The sequence below is a fragment of the Mastomys coucha genome, unplaced genomic scaffold (assembly GCF_008632895.1).
Source record: "Mastomys coucha isolate ucsf_1 unplaced genomic scaffold, UCSF_Mcou_1 pScaffold22, whole genome shotgun sequence".
In the NCBI taxonomy this organism is placed as follows: Eukaryota; Metazoa; Chordata; class Mammalia; order Rodentia; family Muridae; genus Mastomys; species Mastomys coucha.
Window position 1 is genome coordinate 168,979,700 of NW_022196905.1, and position 11,848 is coordinate 168,991,547.

Sequence of the window (11,848 nt, forward strand, 5' to 3'; positions counted from 1 at the left end):
TGTGTTGTTTATTTTCTTACACTTGCCCCCGGCCATCTGGTTATCTCTAGTGCTACCTGCCCTTGCTAGATCTGACTGGAATCAGTCCTTCCTGTGATCCTGGTTATATCAGAACTCCTCAGAGTCAGGCTGTCTCTATGATTCTGTGATTCTGAGATCCTGTGACCCTGGGCTTGTTAGAGCACTTGGGAGTGCAGCAGCTTCCTCTGGGTGTTGTGGGTCTGGCTGTGGATCCTGGGCTCAAGGTCTGTTCAGGACACCAACCCAGAGAGACTGGAAGGAACCCGAGCCACTCTGCTGTCAGAGTTCCTGTGTGCCTGGTCCTGCAGGTCCCAGTTACTGCCAGTTTTGAGACAGAGTTGGGTCCTCCTCATCTCTGATCTTGAGAGTGTCAGAGGGCATGGGAGTGGAGCTTCCTCTGGGTGTTGTGGGACTGGCTGCAGAGCTTGCATCCAAGGTCTGCTCAGACCCTGTTTGTTTTTTTTTTTTTAAAAGTTTAGAGACAGGGTTTCTCTGTGTAACAGCCCTGGCTGTCCTGGAACCCACTTTGTAGACCAGGCTGGCCTTGAACTCACTGAGTCCCACCTGTCACTGCCTCCTGAGTTTGGGATTAAAGACATGCACTACCACCACATGGCCACATTTACAGCTTTTAACATTGATCTTGTCATCACATTTACAATTATAATTATCTAAGTTAAAATAATGAATAGAAAGAATTTTTAAAAATATTCTTGGGCAAGAATATTTAGGGTTTACATAAATCTTTGATATCCTCTTCCCTAGCCCTTTAGTTTTAATTCCCTTGATCTGACAAAACAACTGAAGATCTCCAACTTATTTTCTTCTTATTCTAACACAGATACATTTGTCATTTAACAGTATCTTTTACTACTGATTTTCAAAGTCTTATTCTTCCCTGTCCCCACTCTTCCTAAGCTTACCTTTAAAGGGTCAAACCAGGCTTGATTTTCTGAAGCCCATCCATTAAACTTTTGCTTATGACTTTTAAATTCCAGGGCCAGCTTTTACAGAGAACTACATAAACAATTATTGAGTAAAACAAATTAAAGTTAAAACTGTTCTCTAGTCCATGAGAAAGTGGTGATATATGAAGAAAAGTGGCACCAACATACTACTGAAATCAAATTATATTTTACTACAAAACATAACAATAATAGAGGGATTTTTTAAATATTATGCTGAGTCTTAAGTGATAAAAGAAGTTTCTATAAGCATCAAACAAAATAAAGATTCAGATTTAGGGAGCAGGGCGTTCACAGAATGAGGCTTGGAAGGGATAGTAATTAATGAAAACAGCAAATTAACCACTCAAGCTACACTTACAAAGTAGAGAATGTATTTCAATACGGTTTTGTTTGATTCCACATGCTTTTTAGTTTTGTTCCTGTAAATGTGTTCATGCATGTCTGGTAGAAAAATTGGAAGTGGGCTTTAGTACGCATGCTTGGCTTTAAGGGATCATTGTCTTCTGCTGATTGTGTGTATGTGATATGGTGAAGCTGTTTGTAATTACATGGACTTCCTATAGCAGGAAATATCCAAATCACCTTAATCTTAATTGAAGTTTTTAACTAAGAAACTAAAAATTCAGTTTGCATTACCTTGAATATTCCATAGGCACTTTGACTATTATTCAAAAAGTTTTCTGAGTATTTTAATAAACTATATGGGTTTGTCAGCAGAATCATCTGTAAAAGTGACATCGGTGGAAGATCAGAAATGCCCTGATGACCACGAGAAGAATCAGAGAGTGGTACATAAGTATTTACATTTCAATCTCTGTTTAAGATTTTTATTTTGGTAACTGATATACTATATTATAGAACATGCCAAGTTCCTTCAGTCTGCCCTTGAGAAGCAATAGATCACAACTTAAAAATTTACTCTAAAACTTTTATTATGATTTAATACTTTATTATTCTCTCAGAATTTTTGTAACATATAACACCTTATAAGTTACAAAGCTTAAGAAAAACTTTATCTTTGGATTTAATTCCACATTTTCTTCATCATCTTTGCATTCCAACCCTACACGCTCCTTACACGTTAAACAGATTGAGCAGTTGTGATGCTTTTGACCAAACAGGCAAAATTATGAATGATATCACTGGGCTTGCTATCGAATTTATTTCGTGTTTATGTACTGTCATCCCCAGTTACTCAAAAGTTGCCTTCAACTCACATTTGAAACACTTGTCTACTTCAAAGCTTTAAGTTTCAAGTCTTCCTTTCGTTCTCTATCTTCAGCATCTATTGTGGTAGAAAAGAAGTGAGCCACACCAGTGCATGTTAACCGGCTGGTATCCCCAAATATCTTGGGACCAGCATATATTTTTTGAAAAATATGTTGACTGGCTTGCCTGGTAATTTACCTCCTGGTCCTCCCCCTCTCTCTCTATATATGTATATATACACATACACACACAGTATATCTACATACACACACACACACGCACACACAATTTAGTTGTTTAATTATATCTGGAATATCCTAAGTATAGCAAAAGTTACATTAATTGCTGTTTGAGTTTGAAGTTCTAAATATAAATTATAAATTTAGGTAAAAAAAAAAAAAGAAATCACACCTTCTAGAATGGAACCTGTGCTGTTCTGCTATAATGCATTAAATCTTACATCTGTTTCAACAAATAAAACCGTATAGTATGGTAAACATGTTGCCCACTGACTTTCTTGGCATTAAAGTGTTCCAGGAATCAGCATAGTACACACATGTGTCGCCATATGGTTTCTAATTTATACAAAGCCATCGAGAGCCTCATGCTGCTGTGATATAGCCATTAGTGTTGGCTGCCTCTTTGAATACCTTTCAATTATTTGGACTTCAAATAATTTGAAATTATTCAGTGTTAAGTAAGTGCCAGGGTATTAGGTAAGGGTGGGAATGAGGGGCAGGAATATGGTAGAAGACGGTAGTCTTAAGAGCAAAACAGCAAATAATAGGAAAATGGTCTGGATGTTTTCTGTGAAGGCTCCATGTCATGGTAAATTGAAAGGGTTTGCGTTTAGGTTGGGTGTGGTAGTGACAGGGAAAAATTTATTCCAATATGTTTTGTGATGTAACTGAGGTTGCTGACAAAAGGACAAAGAAGGGGCCTTGGGGAATGACATCAGAGAGCATATGAAAAAAGGACAACAGCAGGTCATACCTGTAACCCAACTGGGACTCAAATTCCACACTGGCCAGGAAGCATGAAGAAATAGTACCATTGTCACGGTCACCTTTCAGCTTATAGTACATCAAAAGTAAAATGTGTAAATAAGAAGCTGGCATGTCTCATGCACTTTGAAGAAAGGTTTTTATGCCTCTACTTTTAATTAATGCTTGTTATAGTTTTTGTATTTTCTTTAATGTGAGAGGCACGCGTACACTACCACCTTGAATAGTATTTACATGTTACTCAAATATATCCTAAATTGTTTTTTTTTTTTTTACATTTTCACCATTTTATATAACTGATCTTTTCCATAGAAAGATTTATTATAAAATATCTATGTCTTTAGTCCCGAAGGGAGCCTCTATGATAACATTTTGTTTGTATTCAACAGCACGTGCTTTGAAGCCTCTTAGATTTATTTTTAAGATACTTACACCATTGGAAATGTTTGAAACATTTAGCCCAGTGTTATTGCAAATTCCCCTAACAGATTAAAAAGTGATTATTGCAAAAGTCCTCACAGTTTCCTGAGGAGTAAATAATATTTAGGTATTCAGAAACTAATTTTTCATTAAAGTATGCACCTTGGCCACCCTTCTCCCCCTGACTATACTACTGTGGACTTCCCTGGCTTGTTTACACAGTCAGAGAGCCTAAGAAAATACAACATACTCTGTATTTGGAAGACACATATGAGGTATTTCTTCTTCTTCTTAATTTTCACTACTTGCCAGTTGTATTGTAAATAACATCCTTAAAACAATAAAGGATAGGAAACAGAAAATCTCTAGGTAACTCATTACTGATGCTAATTTTATCAGGCTGCATTCAAACAACCTCAACCAAAGGACATTGAATATTTATCCATGGCTAATGATAAAACTAGAGAAAATTCTGCAGAAGGCCAAGAGGAAGGTAATCACTTCATTTTTTTTAAAAAAAGATTTATTTATTTATTTATTTATTTATTTATTTATTTATTTAATGCTTATGAGTACACCACCAGAAGAGGGCATAAGATCCCATTACAGATGGCTGTGAGTCACCATGTGGTTGTTGGGAACTGAACTCAGGACCTCTGGAAGAGCAGTCGGTGCTCTTGACTGCTGAGCATCTCTCCAGCTCTAACCACTCCGTTTTATAAAAAACTTTATTTGAATTTGACATGGTGGTTCAGGCCTGTAATCCCAGCACTCAAGAGGGCAGAGGTTTGAGATTGGCCCGGTTTCATATAAGGCTTCTTTTAAAGGACAATAGTATCTTTAACGATTGTAACCTTTTTTTTCCTTTGTATTGTTTCTTTATTCTTTCTTTCTTTTTTCTTCCTCTCTCTTTCTCCTTCCTTCCTTCCTCCCTCCACTGGGCTACAACTGTAGAGCTTTTTTGTGTTATTTTCCTTTCCAAAATAAACATATTTTTAAAGTTTCTTGTGCACTTATTGCCTTGTTTCATTAGAGACATGTATAAGAGTAACCATGCCACAATCCCAGTGTTGGACTATTTTGAAGTTTCCTCTACCAAAGAAATTAGTCCATTACTTTTTAGTTTAACCTCCTGAAAATTCTCAGGATACTGACAGAATGGAGAAGACCTCGTTGTCAAGGTATGACACAAATGGCCTTTATCCCAGTTTCTGATAGAGTCCTTATTCACCTCAAAACCCCCACGAGCCATGTCTCTACTGCCCAAGTTCTTCTCAGCATTACTGTCTTCTGAGGTTTTAATAGAATAGCATATTAGGCTCCTTTTACAATATTCAATGACTTTTTCTTCCCTAAGTTAACAATTATCTACCTTTCTCCGAGAAAACAAAAGCCAAGCACTCCCCAAATCATACAGGTTTACCACAGCAATGAACTCACTCTTGGTACCAATTTCTGTGTTATTTTCTTTTCTGTTATGGTGAGGAAGTGTCGCAATGAAAACAACTTAAGGGAGAACAGATTTGTTTTGACTTTTAATTCCAGAGGGACAAGCTAAATCACAGTGAGAGGGACATGGAACCAGGCAAAGAAGGCCCAGAGACAGGAGCAGGAACCAGGCTAATCCTGATGGGAGGAGAGAGAGAGAGAAAGAGAGAGAGAGAAGAGAGAGAGAGAGAGAGAGAGAGAGAGAGAGAGAGAGAGAGAGAGAGAGAGAGAGAGAGAGAGAGAGAGGATGTCACTCACGTGAGATCTGGCTATAAAATCTCAAAGCCCTCCTCCAGCAAGGCTTCCCTTGCTAAATGGTGTATAATCTTCCAAAAACCAGTATCTCTAAAGTGTTTAAAATCACAAGCCTATGAGGAACATTTCATATTCAAAACACAATTGCATTTGCTCCTCTTTAAGGAATTAAAAGGGTCTATTGTATAACAGTTTACAATAGGACAGAAGTAAAGGAGAACCTCAATGTTGCTCTTCTTCCTGAGCGGGCTACTAGCCAAAGGGAAAGGAACACAGTGAGGTCAGACAACACATAATTCTGTGCAGTGTGTGGGTTAATAATTTCATTGTATCTAAGTATTTCAAGAAGGCTTATCTCCTAATTGTACAAATGCAGTCACAGAGAGGAAAGGACCTTGACCGTCAAAAGAATGTAAGAGAAAAGTTTAAAGACTATTAACCTAGAATACATTTTGAAAAAAGTTATGCACATTGTCATTGTCATAGAAGGAAAATGTAAACTTAAGGCAAGTGATAAAGAAATGAGAGACTGCATCACATTCAAATATTAAAACGAAACTTGTAGTTATTCTTTGGACAACTCTATTTTAGTACTTCTTGTGAATTATTTGTAGCTTAGGTTCACATGCCTCCTCAATAATCAACTGAAATATTTAGGATGTGCAAACTAGAGAAGAAAAATACAGACATGCAGTCCTGAAAACAAAACAAAACAAAACACATGCATGTGTATGCTGATATGGAATGTGCCTGTGTAAGTGAATTCTAACCCTATCAACTCAGAAAACTTTCTTTCATAAGAAAACACTTATGTTTAATGCTATAGTAATGGGTTTTCAGGGGATTTACACCAATATTCATAACTAGACTAAGAGCATGCAAACTAAAATTCTATCAATATGGAAACCTAAAGTAACCACATCCAAAGATAAAAACAAAGACTACTTTTTTAATACTAATCTTACACGAAAGTACAGTAGATTCTAGCATATTTATGTAAAATTGATCATATGTCTCTTTGGCATTACAGATTCCCCTGAACAACAACTTCAGTGGAAGGTAATCTGTCTACTATTTTTGTCTTAAATCCTTAACTTCATTGCATGAGATGTATGAAATACTGTATTTTCTTTCTAAGCCCATACAGCCTACAACTGAAGAGGATCCTTCTCCACACAGAGCATCAGCAGCAAAGCCTGGGAAACCCTTCCTCACAGGTGAGGTTCGCCATAAGTTATGACTGACTAGTTCAAAATACTCGAACAAGTTCCTTCTCATTTTTATGCCTTTGTTCCTATAATTTCATTGAAGGATTTAGTATAAATAATGAAAATAATTGTAAACATTATTTTTAGCTTGAAAATATTCAGAAATTATAAACGATGGGTTAGGGATTAGAGATTAGTTTTTTCCCAATTTTATTTTTTATCTTTTAATTTATTAGTTAATTCATTAATATTTTTACACTCCATATTTTATTCCCCCCTCTCCGTCCACCCTCTGACTGTTCCATATCCCATACTTCCTCCCCACCCCCCTATCTCCATGTGGATATCCCCACCCCTGGCTCCACCTGACCTCTGAACTCCCTGGGGCCTCCAGTCTCTGGGTTAGGTGCATCATCTCTGAATGAACACAGACCTGGCAGTTCTCTACTGTATATGTGTTGGTGGAGTGCTCACAAAAAGGGACCTAGCATGACCACACTCTGGAAGACCCCACAAGCAGCTGAAAGAGTCAAGATGTAGATATTTGAACCCAACCAATGGACAGAAGCAGCTGACCCCTGTTTTGAATAAGGGAAGGCTGAAAGAAGCTGAGGAGAAGGACGATCCTGTAGGAGGACCAGCAGTCTCAATTAATCTAGACTCCCAAGATCTCTCAAACACTGGACCACCAAACAGGCAGCATACATACACCAGCTGATATGAGGCCCCCAACACACATACAGAGATTAGTTTTAAGTCTTAGCAGCGGTTTCAGTTCTGTATCCCCACGGTCCTCAGAGATTACTTAGGGTCAGTTATGACAGACCAAAATGTTTCCAAAGTTTGTGTGTTGCTGGAGTGGGGTTGCAGTGCTTCACACATGTGTTCAGCTGTCTGGGATGTTGCACCAGGCACTTCCTATGAAACCAGTAGTGTGGGGGAATCCAGAGTGTGCATAATATACCGATTAATTCGGTGCCTTTAGTCTATCATGGCAGAAGGTCTGTAGCAAGAATTCATATAGCATAACTTGATAAGATCTATTTTCCTAACACATAGAAACCCCAACCTGTATTGTAGAAGATCTCTAATAAGAGGTCGTACAAGCTCAAAATCCGGGTTCATATATTTATCTTCTCTTATATTTTGTATTATTTTTAAAGCTTAAGTTTGTGTGTATTAGTGTTTGCTTACATGTATGTGTAGATATATGTGTGCATGGCCATGGAGATCAGAAAAGGACGTCAGATCCTTGGGATCTAGTGTATCAGATGGTTGTGGGTGCTGGGAACCAAACCCCAGTTTTTGGCTCTGATTAGCAAACACTTTAAACCACTGAAGCATCTCTGCAGCACCTATCTTTTCTTATTGTGCTTACCTTGTGTGCACTTGTGGTTGTTATTTATATACTATGCATCCACTTAAGTAGACTATTTTAAATTCTCATAGGATTGGAACCAAGGTTCAAAATACTGTTCTTAACTTTTTCTTTTTCTTTTTTAAAAATATTTTATTTATTTATTTAATGTGTTTGAGGACACTGTAGCTGTACAGATGGCCGTGAGCCATCATGTGTGTGGCTGCTGGGAATTGAACTCAGGACCTCTGCCAGCCTGCTCGCTCCGGCCTGCTCGTTCTGGCCCCGTTCGCTCTGGCGTAATTCACTGTAGCTGTCTTCAGACGCATCAGAAGAGGGCGTCAGATCTCATTATGAGTGGTTGTGAGCCAGCATGTGGTTGTTGGGATTTGAACTCAGGACCTTTGGAAGAGCAGTCAGTGCTCTTACCCCCTGAGCCATCTCTCCAGCCCCCTTAACTCTTTCTTGATAGGCCCAGTACATACCAAGAGTAGGGTACTTCTGAAAGCTCCTTAATTAGTTTCTGAGCCAGGAATTTGTAAAAGAGAAAAGGAAGCCAAATTAAACAAATAACCCAGTCACTATGTGCAGTTCATTTCTATCTCATTTGATGCACATAATGATGAGAATATGGTTGCATGGTATTATATTCATACTTATACCCATTCAATAAAATATTTTCTGTCATATTCTTTAATACTTGAATAGACTATACCTGAAAATATTCTCTATGCTTAGGGTTGGATCATTTTATTCTTTCTTATTCATATATAGTCCTTCTACCTGCATTTAGAGTGAACTATCTTAACAACTTTAGTTTTATCATTAATGGCCATACATTTTAAAATTAAGCAAAGTTTGTATACTCAAAATTTCATCTGATCCTTTTCTTGTGGCCAACATCTTGTTTCTTACAGATATCATCATGCCTAATATTACTGGCTGGCTGGCAGTGTCTCCTCTGTTCTTCATTTATTATAGTATGCTACATCTGCCACTAACTCGATTGCTAAACATTTGATGCACTCATGTTTTTCTGTCCTATGCAGGATTTCTTTGTGTGCTTAAGCCACTCCGTAGGATTGCAACCAGCCATCATTTCTGAAAGTCTTTCTCTGAAACATTTACTTAAACATTATCAATTACAAGAGTAGGCATTCAACAAGTGATTATTGAGTAAACATGATGCCAAGATAGAGTTGACAAAATTTAAGTCCAAAATTTTCACCAAGTTCGGAGCAAAAGGGTCTGGTATGTGAAACCACATTTTATACTTAATTGTAAGGAAATGTTGCAGTCAACAAAGTCTAAGGTAACCCTAAGGAAAACAACACATTTTCATCTAGAAAAAGAGAACCATATCAAGGAAGACTTTCTATATTTTGCACTGCATTTTAGAAGAAGAAGATAACCTTGTCAAAATCTGGACATAGTGGTTTTGGATGTTAGTGATTAAGATTTTCACAAAACATAATATTGAATGGTAAGTGTAACAACTGGAGAAAATGCCTAGCTTGTGCTTGCAGTGGTATTCTGACAAGGCAGAGGACAGTATCCAGTATGACTTCCTTGATTTCATGGGCTTTTCAGTGTTGCTTATGAAATGTGTTCTTTTCGAGTTCAGTTAGTGGACTATGTGCAGTGTCCCACGAGATTTGTGCACACCTTGAGCCTGACAACTTCTGCCCTGAGTCTATGCTATGTATAGAGGCTTTTGGTGTTTTGCACGTATGTTCTTCATTGGTAAATATATATTTGAATTTTAAATTTTATTTTACTTTTTAGAGTATAATGTAATTGCAAACTTTCTCCTTTTGCTTCCTCCCAAATCTCTTGTATATCTGACCCTATTACCCTTCAATTTTATAGTCTTGTTTCTCACTAATTGGTATTGCATGCATATACATATATGAGTATGTTTGGTCTGTACAATGATATTTATGACTTACTTGTATGTATGTTTTCAGGGTTGTGTGCCTTACCCTCAGGAAAATCATCTCTCCTACTTGAGCGTTCCTCATCGCCTGTAGTGCTTTGTGTAGGGTTGAAGCCTGATGGCTTTCCTCTGTCCAGTTTGGCAGGTTCAGTGGTGTCATCCTTGTTCAGCTCATATTCAGGCAGCCATGTTGATGTGGCATCTGATGACAAGACACAGTCTAACAGCGAAGTGCCTCATCCTCTGGCTCTTAACTTTTCTTATCCCTCCTGCACTGTTGTTCCCTGAGCCTTAGGAGTGGGATGATTTTGGGGTGGGTTACAAAACTATCATTTTATAAAACTTTAAAAATAGGTTTTAAACTAATTCTATTACAGCAGAACCAACTACAAGCATATCAGAAGGAGAACAAGAATGGTGTGATAGCAGAAATATGCAAAGACAGGTACATGCATATTTGAATTAAAGCCTTTAAAGAACATTTTCTTTGTTAAACTATGTACCAGGAACTATATGAAAGTACCATTCTCCTTGTCCTGGAGAGGCAATGGATTGTTAATTTTCAGTTTTAACACTTTCCTAAGTATTTAAGGAGACTGGTGTAAGTTAAGTTAAAGTATACTTTTAGATTCTTAAAATGTTTTTCATGATTTGTGATATTAAAAAGTTACACCGTATTTGACACTTAGGATTATGTAGTAGAAATTATGAACAATGTCAGAGTCATAACCTCAGAATTTGATTCATTCTAAAGAGCTAACCTTTCTAGTGATTCAAAGTTTAATGTTGCTTATTACCAATCGGGACTGCCAAGGAAAAAGCTTCACTTACATATTTTAGTCACAAGTGTTCTTATTTGTCTCTGTTGTAGGGGAGAATACACATGTATAATTAATACAATTAGCTATAAAGACAGTGATTCCTTCCAGACTGGAGACTTTGGTGCTCTGCAATTAAATTAAAAATTTGCAGTAAATAAATTCATCATATATAGTACTGTAGTACACTGACTTTATCTGTCATTACAATATATAGTGGCTGTAGATAGCCTTGAATATTTACACAAGTGCATGCCATTATATGGATTTATAACGTATGAATTTTAGCCGAACATGCTATTGAGATGCAGCAAATGGTGCTTTGCATCCTGCTGACATTTTATGTTCAATAATTTCTAGTCCCAGAATATCAAGCACTAAGCTGTTTAATGGTGAACATAGACAATGAGTTTATATCCTACAGTGTACGAGCACAACTGTCAAAGTAATTAATGAACATTACATGTGGAATTCCTCACGAAGAAAAGAAGTGAAATGAATAGACAGAATGATGATAAGTGTTGTGTTCCGTGTGTGTATCAGAGTGAGACTCAAATGCTTGCTCAGAAATTATCTCTTTTTTTTATAATTTTTTTGCATTAATTAATTAATTCATTCATTCACTTTACTTCCCGATCATGGCAGCAGTCCCTCCTCTCTTCCAAATCCCCCGCCCCACACACAAATCCTTCCCCTTCTCCTTAGACAAGGAAAAGTCCCCCTTGGGTACCGCCCCACCCTGGGACATCCAGTTGCCATAGGTCTTAGCATATGCTCTCCCAGTGAGTCCCAGCCAGGCAGTCTAGTTAGGGGAAGGAGATCCAAAGGCAGGCAAATGATTCAGACAGCCTCCACTCCAACTGTTAGAGGACCCACATGGAAGACAAGTTGCAAGTCTGCCACAAATGTGTAGGGGGCCAAGGTCCAGTCCCTGCACGCTCTTTGGTTGGGGGGGTCAGTCTCCGTGAGCCTCCATGGACCCCAAGGAAATTATCTTTAAGACTGTGAGGATTACATTGTCATATAAGGAAACATATAAAAGAGCCGTGATAAACTCTAGGCAAGAGGGCCTGTGAGCGGAGAGAGCAGTGGTCCATATCTATAGATCATTTAGATTGGAACTTTGTGGTTCTCACCAAAGCAGGATGGAATATTCCCTTCACG

General features: G+C 37.8%; 1 protein-coding gene across 5 annotated transcripts in view; it reads left to right on the plus strand.

The window, feature by feature from the left end:
• Nucleotides 1–11,848, plus strand: part of LOC116069094 (POTE ankyrin domain family member A-like) — a 106,826-nt gene that overhangs the window by 57,033 nt on the left and 37,945 nt on the right. For 2 of the 5 annotated variants that reach the window (XM_031339449.1, XM_031339448.1), the window contains exons 19-23: nt 1,704–1,777; nt 4,022–4,115; nt 6,396–6,424; nt 6,504–6,582; nt 10,244–10,311. In XM_031339449.1, the coding sequence (XP_031195309.1) occupies nt 1,704–1,777; nt 4,022–4,115; nt 6,396–6,424; nt 6,504–6,582; nt 10,244–10,311 (344 nt within the window). The remainder of the gene's footprint in view (nt 1–1,703; nt 1,778–4,021; nt 4,116–6,395; nt 6,425–6,503; nt 6,583–10,243; nt 10,312–11,848) is intronic. The other 3 variants (XR_004109832.1, XR_004109834.1, XR_004109833.1) reach the window with 3 other exon arrangements.